Genomic DNA, 23,626 nt, shown 5'->3' on the forward strand with positions numbered 1-23,626 from the left:
TAAAAATTTTCAAGGTACGCTTCAGGTATGAAAAACTCGAACAGTTGAGAACTCTTTCACATCCCCTTCCCCCTTATGAGATCAACTCAAAGTAAGAGTTAGTTAATAAAACTTGTAAATGAGGGCAAACAAATTAATTTTTCATACCTAAATAATAAAATTTTATTGTGAGTGTATTCACGTGTATAGAGTTTTTCGCAAAAACTTCAGGGTAATTTTCCCGCCAATTTTTTCCCTCACTAAAATGATCATTCTGGAGGAGAAAGGGGAGATAATTTATTGATTTAAATTTTTAATTAATTAATATTACAGAAAGTTCAGGTTTTTTACATAAATTTCTTGATTAAAGCTTTAAAAAAATCTTGAGAGTTTGACGCGTTGTAGATTTCAAGATCTTTCTTGCTTTTGTAGTCGTCGATTTTTTTTTATACACTGAGAGTGACTGTGATAGCCAACCCTCTTTCAGCGTTACCGGTCCTCTCGGCATCAAGGCTCACGAGAGAATGACCAACGCATGATAAGCACCGCTAGGGCAACGCTTATCAACCATCACAGCCCTCTCCCAAAGAGTTTTATGCACACAATAGACCATGGCACGGGATAATATTTTTGGCCTTCGGTCTCAATGCCTACACTTTCTTTTATTTCTAACACATGTATTTTAATTCAGATAATCAAGAACATTACATTCAATGATTTGTCTCTAATTAATTCCAATCTAAATCGTTTTATTTAAACGAAAGACTGCTTGAAAAAAAAATCTTTTGTTCTCAAGAAGAAAACATCCCAATCGCTATTGGCCAGACGAACCTGACCGCATAACAGTGGACTTTAATTTCTCGGAAGAGCTTTAAAAGCACAAATAATACGTTATGGGGAATTTTATTTTGGCGGAGAGCTCTTTTAAGAAGTGATGATAGAGAAATTGTCAACAACACTGATAGGCGCAATGATTGAGTAATTCATTTTTTCGCGTCAATTTATCTGAGGCGAGGTGAAGAGGTCACACAACACAATGTCAATGGGTGCTTCAATGAGCGGCAAAATTTGCATTTTCCCCCCGAAAATGGTATAAAATTGTTTGTATTGTTCATGTTAATTAATAGAGATGCTAAAAGAGAGAGAACCTTGACAATTAGCATGTCGTTTAAAAGCTTTCAACAGACCTCCGTTGAGACATAGCGTGTTGCAAAAGCACACAAAAGTAATGTTATGAGCATCTGTGGAGAGAAATATTTTATTTTATACATGAGATGAGAATTGTTGGGGCAAAATGTTGGGATGAGATTAATGGGGAAAATGGAATCACCCTGTGAGGTGCAAACTGCCCACTGTTTATTTATTCTATTTACACAATTTTTCGAATACATAATTTTGTAATTTATCATCTAGTCTTGCTCCCCATTTGGTGATGACTTTGATTCGCCCAGAGTCAGTCACATTTCTACGATCGTGTTGGGAGCATCGCATATAGTAGGTAGGTACGTCTGGGCGGCAAAAGTGCTGTGTGTGAAAGGAGGTGAAGATTGTGTGAGAAACCCTTATAAAAAATTAAGAGTAATTTTCACGGATTTCCTTGGGGTGCCCTTTTCCCCTGGAAGTACCATTTAAAAGTCCATCCACGCTCTTTAATGCTCCATACTACCTATATGTTTGTAACCCCTCTGTGAATGAGATAAAAATCCCTTCGCATACATGTTGGAAGAGAGAGTGGAGAGCACATCCCAAGTTTATCATTTTCCAACCGATGCTTCGTGACCTTTCATTTTGTTTTCACCATAGCCTAGCAATATGCTACCGAAAGTTAGCTTTTCCTCCGGATATCTATAAAAATCCTGGAAGAAATCCAATTTCACGTGAAAAGTCTTGCTTTTGCGAGGAAATCTGCTCTATCGATTGATATCATCAAACGAATTCTATCGTGCCAGACTATCTCTCCTTCTCACCCAGCCTTTTTCCTTCCCAAACTCCTTGCACATCAATTTTGCCACCCTTTCAAAAAAAAAAAAAAAAGACGAGGAGTTGGATTTCTCTCGAGTGACTTAACAAACACACTTCTCGGAGGATTCTTTTTCTTCGCCACATTCCTCTCTTTTTCCACTTTCCGCACTAATTGAAATGTTGTCTTGCACACAAAGTGTCTCTCAGCTGTGGATTTTCCTCGTTTTTTTTCCATCCTCTCGCCACTAAGGAGAAGCAATAACCATTCATAAAATTTCTCTTTTTCCTCATTCCGCCCAGAAAATGCCTAAAAGTTCACTCTCTCTTTACCCTCATTCAGGAAATAAAAATTGTTTTCCATAATACAAAACTTGTACATAGTTTAGGTACATAGCTTAATGTATATATAACCAGGAAAGAAAGCTTCATGGTGAGAGATTCAATTGTGAATGCAAAAATAAAATCATTGCAGTGGCAAAAGAGCTTAAAGTATCCATGAGAGAAAAAAAATAAGAACAATGAAAAGTTGAAAAGTTAGACAAATAAAAATTGCATTAGTGGAGTTGGGATTGCTTTTAGTTTGCTATTTGTAATAGCATTCCAAAAGGACTTTTCACAGAGGGAATTGTAAAGCAATCATCCACTCAGTCCTTCTTCCTTTTGCCCTTTTGGATCTATTTGATTTTATATTAATTAAATTGTCTTGGAAATCAGAGATGTTCAACCATCTCGGTTGGGCATGCGAAAAGATATATGGAATAAAGTTATTACAATTTCATAAAGAGCTTTTCTGCAAAAATCCCCCTGGGGGGATTTACATTCTCAATTTATTTATTTGAAAGTTCCCAGTAGAACGCACAGAATTCATATTTACACATTACCCCGATTTTTTTCATAATTAATTTGATAGATAAACTTCGGAAAACTTTATACATACTTTCTGTTTAATTAAATTCCATTTTAATTTATTTTTATAGAACATTTTATTTTAATAACTCCAATCAGAATACCGGGGAAATGTTTGCAATAAAAAAATGGAAAATTAATAAAAAAAAATTACATTAAAAAATTGCACGAACATTATTCCATTTAATTTAATTTACTTAAATGTAGCCTTTAAAAATTTTAGTGATTTAAAAGATAATATATTTTTAAGCTGATTAAAAAGCTTCATTTGAATCTATATGAAACAAAGGAGATTATTCATCAATATATGGGTCATGACCTAATTCGAGAAATCAATCAAAAGCTGCGTGATTTTGTAGATGGGAAAATAATAAGAACTCATTACATATATGTAATTCTAATCTTTGGGATCCATTTCATTGTGCTTTTTAATCTATTTCATTCAATTCATGAAAAATTGCGATTGTGACGTCATTATTTGTATTGTTTGGCAAAACTGTTCTGTCTATTTTAAGCTAATTCCTGTGGAAAATGGTAAATCTGTTTAGCGAATTCTTTTTCTTGTTTGATTGTCTCATCAGTTACGTTTGTCCTGAATGTTTCTTTGAAAATGATCCTGACCTGTGTATCAATGAATGAACTCCTTTACAATGCGGATCCATAGTGTATTTTTTCCGTGATTATCAAAGATTTCTTTCTTAAAATATATTTTTTTAATCTCTTATCATGAAAACTGTGATAGAGTTGTTTATTTTGTCGTCTGTTTATTCCGTTTTATTGCATTTATTCCATTTTTTATTTACTTCATTTCAACGGTTTTCCACCCTCATGTATACACCGCCGTCGTGAGGTTGTTATAAATATAAAGGACTCCAGGACAAAGGTTGAATTGAAATAATCAATTTTTCCCATTGTTTGACTTTACCAACATACCTACAATTGAATTTTTCATTTATTCAATTTTCCCCAAAAAATATATTTACTCTGTAACTGTATCTTAAAGTATATAGAAGATACCTACATAATGTATATAATTTAATCAACAGGGAAGTCATGTTTGAAATAAACCACATGTTTGAGGAAAACGATTAAGATTTTATGATGATAGAGACCAACATTTATGCTACTTACTTTATGTTTATATTTCGGTTTCTCAGAAATTTAGTCTTACCTGTAACTTGAGGTTGAAGAGGTCAAATACAATCTGGTTGTTGATTCACATCAAATAGAATTATCCCGAATTCATTGAAGATTTTCAGGGTAGTTACCTTTCTACTCCTGTACTCTGAAAAAAATAGTTTGTAGCGAGTTTTGTCAAAGTTTGTGAAAGGATATTAATTTGGAGGTAAATATGCAATTTAACAAATATGTTTGTAATTTGGAGATTATTGGTTGTAAAATGTTTGTAAATTGAAGAAAAATACAAATCAGTACAAACTTTAACAAACGTTTCACAAATTTTTGCAAACAAATTTTAATAAATTTGGAAGAACAAACTTTCTACAAACTTTACAAACATGTTTGTATGTTGGTTTGTTTATAAAAACAAATATTAACAAACAATTTTGATAAAGTTTGTTAAAAGGTTTGTTGTTTTGGTGCATTAACAAACTTTAACAAACAATTTTGATAAATTTTGTTGAAAGGTTTGTTATTATGGTACATTTACATCAGAAGCGTTATTTTCAATTGTGAACCAAAAATAAAAATCGAAAAAGTGATTTTTTGGAAAAATGGGTTGCGATTTCATGGAGGATCCGCAACTGTATACCCTGTACCACTGAATGGTAAGATAATTAAAGATAACCTCAATCGTGTATAGAATCATCCTTGAACTAAACATCCTTTTTATTTATAGATAATGAAATCACTATGGAGCTTCTGAAAGAACTTCTGGAGAACGACATCAGTGTGATTTTCATCAACACAACTATTACGGTGAAATTTTGCCGCTAATGGAGGTAGCAACAGCTCGTCCGTAAATCTCCGGAAGGCCCACCCACAGAACCCAAAAATCTTGTAAGCTCCTGTTGAAAAGTGAATAAAATATTGATAATTTTATATAAAAGGATGTCTCTTATTTTAAAAGTCACAAAATAAAATAAACAAGCTTGTAAAGGTTTGCTAAGGTTGTAAGGAGGGGCTACGCGAATTTTCATACAAATTTTTACAAACAATTACAAGCTTCTACAAACTAGGGTATTATTTTTGTAAATAACAAACTTGGAGATTAAAAAGTAATCTCCTTTGACAAAAAAGGGCTTTGACTCCTTTTCACTTCCATGTTTGTTAAAAAATGTATGGGAGTTACAAACTTTGACAAATTCAAATACAAACTATTTTTTTCAGAGTATCCTTTCTTATATTTTATGGGGAAAAATTCTTCTTTTGCAAAAATTATTTTTTTAGCGTTTAAAAAATTCTTTCAGTTATTTTAAAATCTCATTCTAGACTTCCGAAATAAGTCTTATGGAGTCACTTAAAGCATAATCTTTCATCTTCAAATAGTTCATTAAAATGTTTATGTACCTTTTTGTATTCATAACTTCAAAAGAGTTTATTTTTGATGTTAAATTTCTTTTTTATTTATCTATTTGCAGCTTTCAAGTGTTCTGTCGGTGCTGTCGCGGAAAAAAGTGTGTGTGTTATCAACGTGAGCCCCAAAGAGATAAGTTTGAGTGGGGAATTTTTTTTTTACAACTGCCGACTGGGGCCCGAAGTGAATGAAAAAAAATCCCACCATGGGGCACAATAGTGTGGCGTGGAGTTCGCGCTTCTTGGCAACTCTAGTTCTCTTGAGGTATCCACCGAAAGCGAACGTGTGGCGGCGCGCGCAAGTCTGATTAAATTGTTCCTCTTTTAACCCCTGTTTCAGTGTTGTAGTGCTTGTGACCCACGGAAGGGTAGTTCAGCCACCCACTGATACCATTAGAGCACCATCTCGGGAGGATTCTAAGAACAAAGGCAGGATGCATGAGGCTTTTGCAAACGCAGGCAGAGCTAAGGGACTCGAAATCTGGCGCGTTGAGGTAAAATTGGCTCTTATATTTGATCTTAATGTAGAATAAGAGATCAAGAAGTTGAGAAAGTGATCATATTTCGTGGAATTTCCACACTTGATCCTCATTCATCATTGCGAAAATAGATTTTGCAGTGCAAAAAGGAAAGCACTAAACCGCGATATGCAAATTGAGTTACAGAGAATATGTGGGCGGTAGCTGGTTCGTATTAATTGTTGGTGAATAAATTTAAGAGCAAATTTTCATTTCTCCAATACGCAAGAGGGAATTCCCCATTATAGTAATGCCTACTCATACGCATAGCGAAAGAAGTTGATGAAGTTATAAGAATTCCACAAAAGCACTTGCCAAGGGTAATCGGAAGTAGTATAGAAGAGATCGCGATGTGATCTCTTGATGCTGTTGAATGATTTTTTGTGGCATGTGTAGAGCGATGTGGTTTCAAGATCATGGGAAAAATATTCCACACGCACGTGAAAAAGGTAGAGAGAGATATAATATAAAGGTGCAAATGATGATTAATCACGGAGAATAAACTGAATAAACAATGGAGTAAATATTTTGTTATTCTTATCAAGCTCCAGACTTTTGCTTCCTACACTAATAATTATGTTAATTATAGCATTTAGGACTTTAGGAAAATTGTCATGTTTTGAGACAATTTCTTTTTCTCTGTTTCTGTATGTGGTTATTTTGGAAACAGTTCGTTGAACTTTTGACTAAATCATTTCGAAGAAAGAAACTCGGAAATGTGTAGCAGAGATGACAAATAAAAAAAATCATCAGAAGAATTAAGATAAAAAATACGATATTTTTTCAACGGAACAATTTTTCATCTCCAAGAATTTCTATTTAGAATGAGATTAGAGACTTATTCTAGCGAGCGCTGAATGGAGTTTTTCCCATGAAAATCTATTAGTCATTGTTAATTTCGATGTGTTATGAAAAGATCTTTTTATTCGTCTTAAAGAGCAAAATTTTGAAGGTTTTTTTTGGGTAAAATGAAACGTGTTCCATTGCTCCATAAACCAGAAGGTCACCCCCCAATGGTCATTGCCAATCATTGCAAATACATGTAATGAAAAAAATACACCAAGAGCATACAAACATACATATATGTATTTTTAAATAAATCATTTTCATGTGTATTTAAATTTTCCAACGTTGAATGATCAAAGAGAATCATTGGGGGATTGTGATGACAAAATCCTGATTACAATGTTTATTTTCAGCCACACAAGCAGAATGTGTGCTGCTAAAATACATAATCTCCTCTTTTCCCACATGATGTTGGTTTAATTGACAAAAGCCTACGAGGAAATTTCACTGGTGTTCCACCCACTTCCGATGAACCCTCACCCCACCCCACCCTCATCCCACGGGTGATCCATACCATCAAACAGTGATTGTGAGAAGCCATTAGCGAATCGCGTGAAAATTGTTCCACATTAGCAGTTTTTCTCGTGATGCGAAAAAGAGTGAATCAATTGTTTGAGACGATGGCGAGAATAAGAAAAAAAAGTCCCCCATAGTATCACAAGGTTCTCGCGTAAGAAGTTTGCTCTTGCGGAACTGAGAAACAACAGCACAAAAGCGAGAGTTCTGTGTGGCGCACACTATAGAAAAGTTTCTTGAGTCATCCTCCCCGGAAAGACTTTATAAATTACACGAAAGATAAATAAAAATATAAAAATAAGAGAGGGAGGGGATTTTGTTTAAGATTGACCGAAAAGTTGAAGATTAATGCATTTTTCATCGCATGGCTATGGCAATGCCACATAATATAGCAATTTTGGGGGAGCTAAAAATGTCCTTTAAATTTATAAAGTCTATATGTCTATTACAAATTGGCTATTTAAAAGAAAGACAGACGGAAATCCTAGAAAATTGCACAAATATGTTATGAAGAAAAAAAAAGATTCTTAGGGGAAAATGGGAAGATTTGTGATTTTGAAAATTTCATTTTAATATTGAATTTTCTTTATTTCTTTTTTTAGAATCAGTTAGGTAATTATCAGCTAGAATAAAGTAGTTGAAATTAGAGAAACTTGGGTATTTTTCCAACGCGTTTTGTGGGAATCAAAAAATTAGTTCATTAGGCAGTATATTTTTAAAAAAATTCAAAATAAAATATTTTTTATTCCTTGAGGAAGCAAATTACATCAATACTCCCACTTAACTGTTATTAACTAACTAACCAATCACAGTTAATATTAAATAAAAATGTTAAAAGTCCCCCGAGTCTCCCCTATGGAAAGACAATTTATATCACCGCTGAGAGAAATAAAATACAAAAATAGAAGAAATGTAATATACTTTCAAGGCGTGCATGCAGCATCGAGGAATGTTCTACTTTATTTCAAAAGGATAAATTCAGTGGTATAAATTTTGCAAACAGGATATAATTTTATTTTCTAAATGTGATTGGTCACATAAATTCAAACATTTTCAATAGGTGGGGAATTTTTGAAATAACTTATAAATGTTCAAGCAGAAATTGTCTGCATTTGATATTTTTATTCAACCTCATCCTCTGAGAAAAATATTAATATATTTCTCTTGAAAGTATTGCAAAGTTCTTTAAAATATTTTATTAATGAACTTTTCATATTAAATTACCATTTTGGAAGCAAGCTGAAGCTTATGAGAAGCACCATGAGAGAATGAAGAAAGCTCAAATGTTTTTATCTTATCTAAAAGTCAAATTATTGCAAAGAATTTATCATAAATTCTCTCGGGAAAATTGCTAATAAATTTTTTCTTGTATGTGTATGTGTGAAAAGGAGAAATAGTGAGGGAAATTGACGAAGGCAATTCAGTTTAGCTGGTTAAACATGTGCGAAACATCTTTCGGAGACACACTGAATAAATCATGTTGAGCATAATGAGATAGTTGATTGATGACATTGAATATCACGCGAATGCGTGGCCAGAAATAGCACGAGAACCACCCTTGGTGTTGGTGAAAAATTGACCAAGCCCCTGAAAGACCATCTGGCGAGGGTGTCGGAGCACCCACATTCTTCTCTCCTCAATACCAATAGCAATGGGCAAGTATAGATTGATGTTTTTGCCACGCATTGCTCTCGAAATTGCGAAATTCACAGGGATTACACAATTGGCAGCATTTTGGCGAGCATAAGGCAATCGAATGTGCCATCATCACAAAAGATTTATATACGGCTTTTTTTCGGGGAGATGGTTAATTGCTGAGCCCCAATGATAAGAGGAATTTTCGCTGTTGGTGATAACGCGCGTGGAGCCTCATCGCGATTGCCGTGAAGGTGTAATTTTTATCACTATATTGATCACGTGTATGAGGGTATTCATTGGTCGATTGGGATCATCTATTTCACATTGTATACGTGAGTCATGTTTGGTCTTTTGCGCCACCAAAAATTGAGCAAATGAGTTCTGTAGTATGCCTCTGGATTAGGCAATGTTTAAAAAAAAATGTAATCATTGTTAGAGTTGTGTCATTACATGTTGTCATGAGAGATAACTGCGTCTTCAAACACATAAATGACTAAAAAGACAAATTCGTTTTATGTGTGAATTTTGTTTAAACTTAAAGTTCGTCAAAAGGTAGAAAGAATTTTTTTTAAGTTATGAAATATTCTTTTTAACCCTTTGGGGACACTACACGCTTTTAGACGTGATTTATTTTCTACGTAATCATTGTAATTTGTAGTGTATAAAACCCATCTCTTTTGAGAAGATATCATTGATACGAAAAGAAATCAATTATAGCGATTAAAGCCAACAAGAAAATCATTGTTATGCTACAGTGCGGCTTCTAATGACCGTTCCAGCTGCATTTTTTATGTAGAGGTATATAATTTATTTTAATAATGAGATATTCCGTCTGAAACAATATCAACGCGAGACAATGCCGCCAGTTTGACACTGTTGGTTGAGTCATGGACCATTAACGTGGAAAAGAAAACCAAAAAAAAAGTACGACACGTTGTAAAAACAGGACATAAAATGTGATGGTTCTTTTTTTTCTATCAATACCCAATTTACGATCAAAAAAAAAGTAAACAAAACACTACATAATTCAAGCGAGAGAGGTAAAATTTGGCGTCGAATGTCTTGGTCAAGTTCATGCGCACAGTATATTGGGTGGGATGGGATATATATAATAGAAGAGGAGTTGTTTCCAAAACCACATGTATTTTGGGGGAAAATTGTCATGAAATGTTCATTTTTTTTCTCTCTTGTCTTGCCTACAGAATTTCCAGCCTGTGGCCTACCCAAAGAACGATTATGGCAAATTCTACGAAGGGGACTCGTACATCGTACTGAATGTGAGTATGAATTTTGCATACATGCTACCCCCATATCAGGTCAATGTTGAAGCGATTTTTCTGCATTAGAGGAATTAGTTTTTCCCTTTTTTTTCCTCTTGGGAAGGGTTTTTCTTGTTGTTGTCTTTTTTTATTCTCCATGGATCCTCATCATTGTATATCTCTCCGTAGCTCATTCCCTTTAATTTTCTCTGCAATGTAACCATCTAGCATTCTTCTCCTGTAATGGGTATGCCCCAGCTAAAAGTAATTTCACCAACTTTCTTGAATCTTCTGCACCATTAATTTTAAATGATTTTCAAGCTTAAATCCTCCGCATTTTTCGTCACAATTTTCCACAACACTTTTCAACGAAGAACTTTCCGCCACAATTTTAATATTACCCTCTACACACATTTTTTTGTTAATTCACTTTACCACCAGAGAGTGGGAGAAAAAAATAAAATGATAGCATGACCAACTGATGGTAGAGAGTTTACTTGTGGGAAAATATCCACCCAATTAGTTTATTGCATTCTCGGGGTGTGTAGAATAACTTTCAACGAACTTTTCAGCATAGTCTCTATTATGGCATAGTTTTATGCACCATATAGCTAAAATATATTTATTCCTCTTGAGAAATTAGCACTAATTTTCTGTCCAAATACGTCACATGGTGCAGAGAAAATGTACGAGACTCTTAAGAATTTATAATAGTGTAGCAACTGCGGGGGATGTTTTGCATTTTCAATTTCACATTCACTTTGATACCATCATTCTATTAAAATTTGCCATCTTCTGCATTATTTTAAATTGAATTTTCCGTTGTTTGCATAACAATCACTTTCATACACTTTAATGTTTTTTAAAGCCTCCCAGTTGAAGCTTTTGCAAGCTTTCACAGATAAATTCATATTTTTGTTTTATTATATACGTATATAGAGAGAGGAACAAGGATTTGCAAACATCACAGTGTGTTTTTTTTTGGTTTACAAACTTGTCTATCTCTCTAAAATCTCGAGGACTGCGGATGCACGTGGTGAAAAAATTTTTTTTTGTGTATAGAGGCAATCGTGGCTTCAACTTTTATTATTTACTCTCGAGTATAACGATTATTTTAAAAGGTATACCTTTTACGAGGAGAGGCAAAACCCTACTTGAAAACTCGTGAAAAGGCAGCACTTTTCGCGATGAAAGCCATTCAAAAATATCTTACGTCACTGACCTATATTTTCCTTGTTATTTTCCTGGAAAGAGTAAATAAATTATAAATATAAGAAGGATGTACTAAACTGAAATTTTTACACAGTTTCCAAGTCAATTTTCGATATACAAAAAGGACACGTCTCCTTCCGCCTTACGTATAATATTATTTGCCTTCGCCCTATAAAGTGTTGCTCGTAAAAATGTAAACCAATAAATTTTACAAAATGGAATATGTTATTTTCTTCATATTCCCCAATAAAATTATCCTGAATTAAAATGCATTTTCAGTGCAGAACAAATTCATTGTGTTGAAATGCAAAAAGAATATTTAATTTTAATTATTTTAATAGGAGAGAATGTGGAGAGAAGAGTCAACCACAACACACTCTCTCTCTCAAACATGATTTTTAATTAATTTTACGGTCCCATCTTCTAATTAGATTATCTTTTATACTAATCTCCTCTTAATTATCGCTGAGCAACCTGATGAAAAAATTCTTCGTTTTATTAGAATTCAAGAGCTTTTTAAAATTAATTATAAAAATTACAGACCAAAGAATCCAAGAGCAAGGAATTGTCCTGGGATGTTCACTTTTGGCTTGGAAAGGACACAACAGCAGACGAAGCGGGTGCCGCTGCAATCTTCACGGTTCAATTGGATGATCAACTGCACGGAGCTCCAGTACAGCATCGTGAAGTTCAGGACCACGAATCTGAGCTCTTCTTGGGCTACTTCAAGAATGGTGTACGGTACCTTCCGGGTGGTGTAGCCAGTGGTTTCCGTGCTACTGAAATTAATGCAGCGGGCGAAAAGAGATTGTTCCAAGTCAAGGGTAAACGCAACATCCGTGTGCGTCAGGTTAATCTGTCGGTGGCATCCATGAATAAAGGCGACTGCTTCATTTTGGATGCTGGACGTGAGATTTACGTTTGGGTTGGTAAAAAGGCAAAACGTGTGGAAAAGATTAAGGCTATTAGTGCTGCAAATCAAATTCGTGATCAGGATCACGCAGGACGTGCCAATGTTCATATTATTGGTAAGTTATAAGAATGAATTTAAAAATATATTTAACGAATATCTCACGAAGCGTTTTACTTGCAATTTGTGGAAATTAAAATCAATTGAATTTTTATAATTTTATTGAATTCTTTATCTGAATAAATCAAATGATTTAGCCATAAATTTATTTATACTTCACCAAAGTCTCTTAAAAATTCTAACACAGTAATAAATTCACTTAAAGTAAATAAATCAAATAAACAAGAAAAAGCTTTCTAAAAATAATTTCATCTCTTTTCTCATTTAAATTTTACTACGAAAAGCAATAGAAGGAACACCATTTGCAATTTATGATTTTTAATAACTTGGCAGCAATGGCAAAACAATATTCAATATTTTTTGGCTATCTCTTTACTAATTTAATTGTGAGTTTATTGTGGTAGTTTATTGCCTTTCAGCATTTAATATACACCAACGAAACAAAATATTGTGTTAACGGATGCTTTATATATAAATCTCATCGGAGGGTGTACCATATGGTCACATAATGATAAGATCATGAAATTCAGTTGATGCAAAAGCTATATACACTATATAGTCATTCCGAAATGAATTTTCCGATGAAAATGCCCCAATGTGATTCATATTAAAAATATTAACAAATTAATTATTCATGAAAATTTATGGACTTTCTGGCCTTACGTCTTGCGGAAATGTTCTTATGGTATTTCTCCATTTATTTATGTGAATCGCTTGTCGCATGCAAGAGCACGAGGAAGCAAAAAATCGATTGGGAGACGGCACTTGAGATTTACTTTTATGTTCCCACATTGATTTTCCCAAGGAAATTGCTTAATTTCACTGATGTGTTTCCCCGCCATGCAGTTCTCTTTTTTTTTCCACGCCAAGTGACTCTTTTTCCAATTCACTGAAATTACTATGGGCTGTAAAGTGAAAATTGGAAAAGCATCCCGCACAAGGCACATGGTTTTTTCTCTAAAGTGTGTCTATATAAAGAAAATTGCTTTGGCCTTTCAGATAAACGATGGGGAGGGAGATAAACAATTATTTTAAAATAATATAATTTTCCCCCTAAATGATTTTACACGATTTATGCTCATTGGAGATCAATGGAGGTATAGCTATTTGTGAGAAAGAGAATATTATGCTACTTAATTCGCACTTAATCTCATACAAAACATTGCTGTCTAATTTGCAATAAATTTTCACTCTAAATGCACCAATATTCCCGGTAATTGAGTAAAAGAAAATACGAAGAGTTTTGCACGAGAGGTGCGAAGCATGATTAACAGTTTTATAGCTCTGCTGTCTTATATACATTCGCACAACATATATATTTAATGTTTCTCTTCTGGTTAACTGCGGAGGAGTGTGACATGGGAAAGTCCATAAAAAAAATCCATCTGTCTCATCCCAAAAATAAAATTTGTTTATATTGCACAATACTCATCTCATTGGGATTTTTCTTGCGTTTCATACGAATGGGTTTCATTAACGTACCCAATAAGCGTTACGATACCCGGCTTTCCGGTTCACTTCCCTCTGCAATAGAGTCAATTTCCGAGTGATGGTCTCATTGCAAATCCAACGCCCAAATACTATATAATGCCTCTCTATATATTGTATGTCATCTCCGTGTGTTCCGCAGATGAATTCAGCACTGATGGTGATCAGGAGGAATTCTTCCAAGTTCTCGGATCTGGATCGCCAGGTGAGGTACCCGATGAATCTGCTGGAGAGGATGATGAGGCATTTGAACGTCAAGAGGAGCGCAGTGTTACCCTCTACAAGGTTTCCGATGCAAGTGGAAGCCTTCAGGTGGATCCAGTATCGCAGAAACCATTGCGTCAGGAATTCCTCAAGACAGAGGATTGCTTCATTCTCGACACAGGATCTGGTATCTTTGTCTGGGTTGGACGTGGTGCCACGCAGCAGGAAAAGAGTCAGGCAATGGCTAGAGCTCAAGGTAAATCCTCCCTTTATAACATAAAATTGTGTGATAAATTGTCATCTTGAGATTTTTATGGAACTTTTTGCGATATATCATCCACAAGATGCTACACATTATGTACTCCCTTTTATTTAAAATTCCTTGTCGAATATTTATGAACATCTCCCGAAGATAAATTTGAAATGTGACACTTTTATATTGTTGCGGAACAATAGCGCAATATTTGCAATTTGGCTACAGTTCATGCAATTTGTTAACATTTTGCTATTATTATGGGGGCTTATGGTTGGTGCTTGAACTTCAATGCCCGCAAGCCCTGTGGGAGGAATAACATTTTAATTGATTGATTGCATTGCACAGTGTGGACTATTTTTTATTGTTTTACCATAAAATTCTCCCATAAAACAAAAGGAGCATATATAACAGCGAAAGCTCGCTGCAAACTTTAAGCTTCTTGGCAATTTTTCTTGCATGTTGAATTCCAAAAAAATGTATTCAAAGAATATCTGTTTTGTGTCAGATTCTATTACAGAATAATAAAGAATAATTGATTTTTTTAATTTGGTGAAAACAGCCAAGGAGTTTCTGGCATAATTTCCAAAATTTATTGATCGAAAAAGGAAGACTTTGAATCCTTTGAATAGTCCGAAATTAAAACTTTTATAAGACTTAAAGAAAAAGTTTTTCTTAACCATAGAAAAAACGTGCGAAAATTTATTGGGATTTATCAATTTTCCCAGGAGATAAACTGAACCGTACCGTCCAAAGGTTAAATACGACTTTTTTGTTGAAAAATTCTTCATTTTTCTTTCATGTCCTGCCAATTAAGTGTGCAAAAACTTTTGAACTAATAAGATAAGGATTTTTTTCTCCTTCATAAAATAAAACTTTATTTTTCTCCTTGAATATGGTTCATCTCTTCTCATTTTGCCTTTGTTCATGAATTTTAAATAAAGTTTATCAATTTTAAAGTAGGGAATCAAACTTTCGTGATTTATGTATGCGCGAGGGGTAAGGAATGTTTGGCATCTTCATGGATTTTTCACTCTCTTTCTCTCTCCCATGTTAAGCACTTAAATTCTCTTTCATGCAATTTTGAATATAACGCTGAAGTGAAGACGATTTTTTTTTGCCGAGAAGTGAAGAAAGTTTAACATTTTGGGAATGTTACTGTAAATTTTAATTAGGATTCCTCACATCGAAGAAGTACCCCTCATGGACATTGGTACAGAGAATTGTGGAGAATGCAGAAACAGCTCCCTTTAAGCAGTACTTTTCCACATGGAGAGATCGTGGCATGACCCACTCTCGTCTTATTCGTGCTGCGAATGATGACGACTCCGATACTGCTGTTGATGAGGAGTTTGACGCCAATATCTTGCACAAGATGAAGAAAAGCGGTGGACGCGCTATTGGCTTCATGCCAGACAATGGTGAGGGTGAGGTCGAGGTGTGGCGCGTTGAGGACTTTGATTTGGTGCCCGTGGATCCAGAGCTGTATGGCATGTTCTTCGGTGGTGACTCCTATGTAATCAAGTATGAGTATCGCAATAAGCGAGGTGGCCAGGGGATTGTCATCTACTTCTGGCAGGGCAAGCACTCTAGCACCGACGAGAAGGCTGCATCTGCAATTCATGCAGTACGTCTGGATAATGAGCTTGGTGGTGCTGTTCAAGTTCGCGTAGTTCAAGGTTAGTAAATTAATTTAAAAGTTTTCATTTCTCTCCATAATCGGGGTGTCTTCATCGTTTTACTGGACTTTTGAGAATTATATGCGGGGTATTATGCTTTTGTTCAAATTAAATTTTAGAGCTGAACTTTAAAGCTTCAAAAAGTTTCTTTTGATAATACTTTTATTTTCAATTTGCCGTACTGAGATTCAAAGAAGAGCTTTTTTTACGTTATAGTGGTCAGGCAGGAAAAGATGAAAAATCTGATAGAAAAGAAACAAAAAGATTCGCTTTGAGATTTTCATTCAAAAGAAAATGAAAAAAGAAAACCTCTTTGCATTTAAACATTTTTCTTCACTTTTGCTCTTTCTTTCAACTATTTAATTACAATTTAATTGGCTAATTTCACTTAATGTTGATTCATGAAATAATCATAATTTTTAATGCAGAAAAAGCTTGTCAGAGAGCTTTTAAATTTGAATAAATTATGACATTATGTGCAATGGAGCAAGTGCCTTAAATGGAAATACTTTCTTTGTAACAATATTTTGTGTTGTAATTTTTTAAGGATTTTCTTTAAAGACTCTTTGAAAATTAAGGACATTTTTCTTTTAATTTTGATTTTTTTTTAATTATTCATTTATTTGCTTAATTTATTCAATTTGTCCTGAAACAAAATCAATGAAAACAAATTATTCAGATCCTTAAACTGAAAATGAAACACAAACCGCTGATATTGTGGGAATGAGGGGTTACATCCACTTTGCTATATGATGTCTCTTCTGTGGGGGATGTTTTAAATAAACTCCCCAGTATATAGAGTACAAAATGTAGTAGGACATATTCTTCGTTGTCTGTGAAGTATAATTTATCATGTCGCTTTCAGGTCACGAGCCACGTCACTTCCTGAAAATCTTCAAGGGTAAAATGGTGGTATTTACGGGTGGCCGTGCGTCTGGATTCAAGAACATCCACGACCACGACACGTATGACGTTGATGGAACTCGTCTCTTCCGCATTCGTGGCACCTGCCCCGAGGATGTTCGTGCGGATCAACTTGAGGAAGTTGCCGCATCTCTTGCCTCAGACGATGTTTTCATCCTGGAATCCCCTAAAGGGACATTCGTCTGGCAGGGCAAGGGTGGATCGGACTTTGAGCGTGAAATGGCCGCCAATATCGTTGGGGTCCTCTCACCTGATGCTGAGGTGCAAACAATTGCCGAAGGTGAGGAACCACCGGAGTTCTGGGAAGCACTTGGCGGTGAGGGTGACTATGACCGTGAACTCGATCCACCGGGACCACCCTTCTTGGAGCCACGTCTCTTCCACTGCAAAATCCTATTTAACGGACGCTTTAAGGTGGAGGAGGTGGCACATTTCGAGCAAGATGACCTCGATCAGGATGACATAATGGTATTGGACGGTGGAGACGAGGTATACCTCTGGGTGGGCAATGGATCCACTGAGGAGGAAAAGGAGAAATCGATGGACATGGCCAGAGTGAGTATCCACTTTCGTATTATGCTAACTTTTCTACAACACCATTATTATGCAATGATGATAAACATTTCTGTCCAGAATGCAAATATTAGTTCACTCTAGCAGATACCATGAAAGTATTTATGGGGATTATTAAATAACCATTATACTCTCAATTCTATTTACTATTATTATTTGAAAATTGAATAGTTAAACCTTAAATTTTTTTATTTAATTTCATTTATCATGCTCAAATATTGAGTAAATCGATTTATTTGAATTATTATCCGTTTTGTAGTCAAACTTTGGAATAATTCTGAATTTTGCTCATTGCTTTAATGGCTCTACTTAATATGAAATATTATGCGAAATATACATATTGGGGAAATTGTGCATCAACTAATAAAATCACAATAAATCGCCACGGCGGAGATAATGCCTGGAGAGTAGAAAACATCATAAACATTTAGATGGTACACCACACACATTTTAGACTGCTCCGAAACTAAGGTAATTAAACAAAACTAATAAATAGAACATACTCGACTATACGAGGAAGAATAAAAAGAGAGAATTTCTGCAAAAACAAGGCCAAAACATAATTTGGGAAAATTAAAAAAATACCTGCGGAGAGAGCACTTAATTTAATCTCTCGCTCTCTCTCTGATTTTGAATTTGTTCATTTTAGTATGTAAATTTAAATTTAATGATTTGGCTACTTTACTTGATTTATTTGCATTACTAATTTGGTATGTTACAAAGTATGGCAAATATAAAATCGAAATTAATTCACTTTATCCATTTACACGGGTCAACTGATAATATTGGTTCGACCTTCCAAAGAGAGCAGTATTTAGGTTGCAAATGTAATCGCCTTTTTATGCTTTAATTTCCCTTTCAAACTTTTATTTAAACTAAATCTTTTATATTTTATTTACAACTTTTTTTTAAATAAAATTTTGAAAGAGAAATCAGAGAAAAATCCTAAAATGGTTATACTTATGCATGTATGACGTCATACATATGCTGAGCATTTATGCATGAGTAAATTCCAGATGCTCCAGAATTTTAAAATTTAAATTTAACCAAATGAGCTTTTTTTATGAAAAGCTTTCTTTGGAAAGTCTTTAAGGTCAATGCAAGACTCTTTGTTTCTTTCTACTCGGGTACAAGTAGAACATGAAACATAATCGAAAATGTATCAAATATTTGTTGTTATTTTAGAAAAGGTAATACGCTAACCACCTGTGCTAAAACCAATATTGAGAAACTATTCTAGTGCATTTGAAGCATTTGAAGTCATTTCAAACTATTGTTAAAATTTCTCATGCAAAAAGCACATTTTTACCTCTCATGAGAATTTGCGTTTATAGAATCAAACAGAATATATACTTCTAAAAACATTCCCCGATGATATTCGTTTTACATGAATGAAGGGGATTTCTCTGGAGCTTTTTGGCAAAAGTTGATATTTCCACATAATAAAATTTGATTATAGTATTTTCTCTGGAAGCTCCGAGATGTTTTCCCTCTATGAAGTGGTAATAAAAAAAATAGTGATGAAAATAGCAAAAAGGAAAACACCGTAAAATACCATAAATGTGGGTCATTTAATATTTTGAAATGTTTTAAGGGTGTCCAAAATTCATTAACATTTTATTGAGAGTGGAAAATTCGCAAAGTTTTATCTTTAACACTTTATTTAATCTCGTAGATAAATTTAGATGAATTTTTAATCTTTTTATTAAAAGTCTAAAATAGTTTATATAAAAAAAGCTTTAATTGAGCTTTAGCATAATAAATTTTTAAATCTTTTCTGGATTCAAAATATTTTCATTTTCCCGCCTTTTATGTGCTATGTGCAAGAGTATCCCGTATAATCTCTACATGATGCATATTAATGTATTTCTATGTGATAAGTTATGGTTATTATATAATCCTTGATGGGGAAAACAAGGTTCTGGGATAATTCAAAACTTTCAAAACAATTTGCGAATTTCTCAAAGTTCCTTCACTTTTTATTTTATCTTATTTGCATATCTGGAATCATTCAGTAGTGAAGAGAATTTTCTCACACATCTCTCGCTCTCTGGGGAAATCTTAGGAATTTTGTGGAATTTTGTCATGGTACTTTATGAAGGGAAATGCAGGACTTTAGAAAGTGATATATAGCATGGGGGATGGTTTAAAAGCTCTCTCTCTCTGTGTGTGGTGGTAGTGTGGGAACAATGTGAAATATTTCTCTGTGAATTTTGAATTAGCATTGAGCTTGGTGCAGCGTGAATGTTTTTTTTTTATTTAATTTAATTAAATACCCATGAATTTTAATTGGTACGACTTAACACATTGCTATTTATGACTTAATCACGGGTCCCGCGTTAAACTAAATAATTCTCCCTTTTAACTGCCATTTAATTGAATATGAGTGACAATGATTGTAGGTGATTTATTTGTTGAATTACATATTAAAAGCCATTTAGATAACCAAAATGGGGTGATTGAATTTATTGTGGATTTCCAATTAAAAATTAATATTTTGTATGAATTTTGAATGCCAAAAAGCATATACAACGAATTTTAACATCCACACTGCAGGTTCCATTAAATTTTTTATTTAAATTGGTTTGGTTTGTGATTGAATTTCAACCCCCTCTTCACCCTAGGGGGATGTTGGTACCGAAAGTTTCAGAAAAGAGAACAATCAAGCATGAGATTTGTGCATTAAAGGATTCTGTATTAATTTTGAAATATTCACAAGGCATTTTGCCAAATGAAGCTATACCTATATATTGGTTGGATTGGACGTGTATGGGGGAGGTTGTGGGTGTGGGCTTTGTTTCTCTAAAATTTGTGTTTCACAATGTAAAGGTTCATTTGAATTGTAGAATATTTGTTGAGCCCGATTACCTCGTAAACCGACCACACTGGAGCTTTTCATAAATAAGTGTATATTTCCCAGTTATTAGTTTCAGTACAAATGGAAACTTTTTTTTTTCATGCAAATGGGTGGATTTATGGTTCGTTTTTTTTATTATTTCCCTCTATTTATCCTTTTTATTTCATTTTCGCTTTCATTCCCAGAAATTGCCTTATTTTGTAATACAATTTTTTTTGTTAAGGGAGAGTTATTGAGTTGTTGATGAAACTTTGAAAGTTCACGAGGAAAAGAAAAACTTATATTGCACAGTTTCTAGGAAAAACTTGAGGTGAATTTGCATGTGGAAATTTTTTAAATCCTTCAATTAAAATTCACTGAAAGATTATTTTTTTGTGCATAATATTCACCTTACTTAGGAACATTGTTTCAAATATTTTAAGAAAGCTCATCAAGTTCCTAAAAATTTTGATTTAAAGCTCTCGCATGTTAGAGAACAAATGCTCCTAATGAGATTATAATTGAAAATTATTATAAAATAATAGAAAACGTTTCACTCAAAAAAGAAAAGCTTCTGGTAGATTTCTTCCGTAGAATTCCCAACTGTGTGGTGCAAGTTTAAATCTCACGTTCTTTAGTTGAAAATTATTTGATTTATTTTTAAAAGAATATCTTGAAAGGTTCCCATTTACTCTTGAGGTATAACCCCCCCACTTCACTTGAACGTATGACCTAAATAAAATGTACTGAGAGTGGATGTTTCGTTTTCCAATGTAAGACCAATACGACATTCAAGGGAGGTGTGTCCTACTGTTGAAATGAAACTTTTTGATTCTCTTTAGGAAGATATGGAACAAACAAGACACAAGTATCACCAATTTTTGCAAAACCTTCGTGACTTTTATCACTTCTAAAGGAGAGAAAAAGATTCAATTCCCCCAAAAACTTTTGCCAGCAATTCTTTATGTTTTTTTTTGGAAGTTCATGTATGTTTCAATTTTGATTTTTTCTTATTCTTTATTGTGGCAAAAGAGAAACAATTGGCTCAGAAATACTAGAAATTTCTTTGTGCACAACTCAACCTCATGAAATCTCATACAATTCCATCCGCTTATGTGTGTTTGATATGTTGAGGGCAATTTCACATAGGATGAAAATCGTCTCTAAAGTGATCGTGATAAATGGTTAAATATCATCTGGTGGGGAATGAAATTAATCATGAGAAAGAGGAGAAGACAAGTTGTTGGAATTTATCCCATGGTTGCGGGAGTAAAAGAATTGAAGAAAAATGATGGAGAAGAAATTTTATGAAATGTTGCTTTCGGTGTGGATAAAAGTCGTGGTACCGTGCTGAACTTTTCGCATTACTTTTCAACTCATTTTTTCTTAACACCGCAAGACATGATTTTTTTTTGCAGTGATTCCATAGGGGATTTCGCGAAAATGTTGCGGTATTGTAGGGCCGTTATAAGGGGGAAAAATGAGTAGATGAATTTTTCATGGTATCTTTGGCAATTTTTGCCGTTGAGTTGAACATGTATGATGAAAAAAAGATAAAAAAAACGAAATTGGTGGTGTGATATTAATATTAATAAGGTGTGACGCTTTGAGGGAAGATTTCTTATATTGATTTTTTATTTTTTTTCTCTTCCTCCCTCGATAAAACTTGTAGCAATATATCCGTACGGATCCCACGGATCGCTCCGAGGAAACTGTGCCAATCATCAAGATTCATCAAGGCAAGGAACCCAGGAGCTTCAAGCGTCTCTTCCCAACATGGGATGATGACCTATGGGAGGTTAGTGCTTGAAAACATTGTATGCTTTTCATGCAATTCTCTCCACCCTCCTGATGCTTCTTCTTTTATTGTAACACAACATTTGGACAATGGAAACACTTGCGTATCTCTCTTCTTTCCTTTTGGCGAAAGAAGCGAGAATATAACCCAAAGAGTGTGTAATTAAGTTTTATATTTACATGACAAAACTTACAAATGAATGGGAGAAAGAAAAAGTGTAGAAGCTACCAGATACACCAATTTGTCTCCTTGAAAATATACATAGCGAAGCTTTTCCTCCTAATCTTTATATATAAATTTCCTCTGCTGTACTTTGGACCAAATTCTCCCATCCTTTCTTTGCCTGCTGTGCTGGAGAATACTCATTGTGTGTGTGGTATAGAATTTTGTATTTTCTCGCCTCAACTAATCCTTTCTTTTAGCTTTTTTAGATTCTTTGCAGATTATATTCACCCAGTTATGCTAAACACAAAAAAAATGTAATGAATTAGCCAGAGCTTTTTAGTCAACTAATCCACTATAATTTCTGCAAACTTTTATGCGTTTTTTTCGTGAGTTTTGTTTACCCCGAAAATGTAGTTTAACACAAAAGGATTATACCAACTATTTGATATTTTTGTAAAATGAAATAAATTTTATAAAATCTATTTTTGCAGAAAATACCTTCATACTCCGATGCCAAGAAGAATGCCATCGCCCTCAATAAAGTGTGAAATTTTCACACTCATTCGTGACACACCTTTTTTGCATTACATTTTTCTATGTCGATGTCCTTTTGTGTGTTGATAATAAAAAGGATATTCTTACCAAATGTACTAAAAGTCTTCTTTATCGATTAAACTTGGGATATTTTGCGCCATCTGCATGAACGACGAATTTCCTCGAGGGTTTCCTCTATTTCCACCCTTTGTGCGGTTTTTCTATGTTGCAGTGTGTCCTGGAAGTGTGCAAAGGATGTATGCTGTTGAATGGTTTCCAGGACAATCGGTAAATTATTTTGAATTTTATGGTAAGTAACTGATTTGGAATCCTGCAGCAAAATTAGAATAGTTTTTATCAATAAAATTTATTAAAATTGTTTTTTAAAAGAATCTGCAGTTTATATTAAAATTATTTTAATTTTTAGCGGCCATATTCCCCTATAAATTTTATTTATTTTATATGTAAATTAAGTTAAAATGTACTGGTAAGCTGACCAAGCTTACGAGAGCTGTGTTTCTTTCAGTGTACCAATTTTGTGAGAGCAAACTAGAACGCAAATTCATTTAAATACGCGCAAAGTCCGAAAAAGTTGAAAAGTCATCCCCCAAGAAATCTTTAAAACGCCATATCTCGGGAACGGCTCCATAGATTTTCGAGTTTGAGCTATCGTTGGAAAGGTCTTAACCTCAACTATAATATATTAAAATATGAAGTAAATCGATAATGGCATTTTCGAAATATTCGAGTTCGAAATTTTCGAAAATTTTG

The 23,626-nt window shown here is 34.0% G+C and overlaps 2 protein-coding genes across 4 annotated transcripts in view; both read left to right on the forward strand.

Annotated features, from left to right (window-relative positions):
* LOC129787458 (fork head domain-containing protein FD4-like) overlaps nucleotides 1-23,626 on the forward strand; it is a 416,355-nt gene that overhangs the window by 368,289 nt on the left and 24,440 nt on the right. The window lies entirely within an intron of this gene.
* Nucleotides 1,313-22,977, forward strand: LOC129787412 (gelsolin). Of its 3 annotated transcripts, none has more exons than XM_055822975.1 (10): nucleotides 1,365-1,477; nucleotides 5,448-5,647; nucleotides 5,723-5,876; nucleotides 10,103-10,177; nucleotides 11,913-12,399; nucleotides 14,032-14,349; nucleotides 15,522-16,025; nucleotides 16,891-17,504; nucleotides 22,031-22,156; nucleotides 22,813-22,977. In XM_055822975.1, the coding sequence occupies exons 2-10, from the start codon at nucleotides 5,571-5,573 to the stop codon at nucleotides 22,867-22,869; spliced, it is 2,412 nt and encodes an 803-aa protein (XP_055678950.1). In that variant the 5' UTR covers nucleotides 1,365-1,477; nucleotides 5,448-5,570; the 3' UTR covers nucleotides 22,870-22,977. The 3 variants fall into 3 exon arrangements, with proteins under 3 accessions (XP_055678952.1, XP_055678950.1, XP_055678951.1); XM_055822976.1 differs by having other exon boundaries at nucleotides 1,460-1,481; XM_055822977.1 differs by lacking the exon at nucleotides 22,813-22,977 and having other exon boundaries at nucleotides 1,313-1,477; nucleotides 22,031-22,439.

Source organism: Lutzomyia longipalpis, chromosome 1, assembly GCF_024334085.1.
Source record: "Lutzomyia longipalpis isolate SR_M1_2022 chromosome 1, ASM2433408v1".
Classification (NCBI taxonomy): Eukaryota; Metazoa; Arthropoda; class Insecta; order Diptera; family Psychodidae; genus Lutzomyia; species Lutzomyia longipalpis.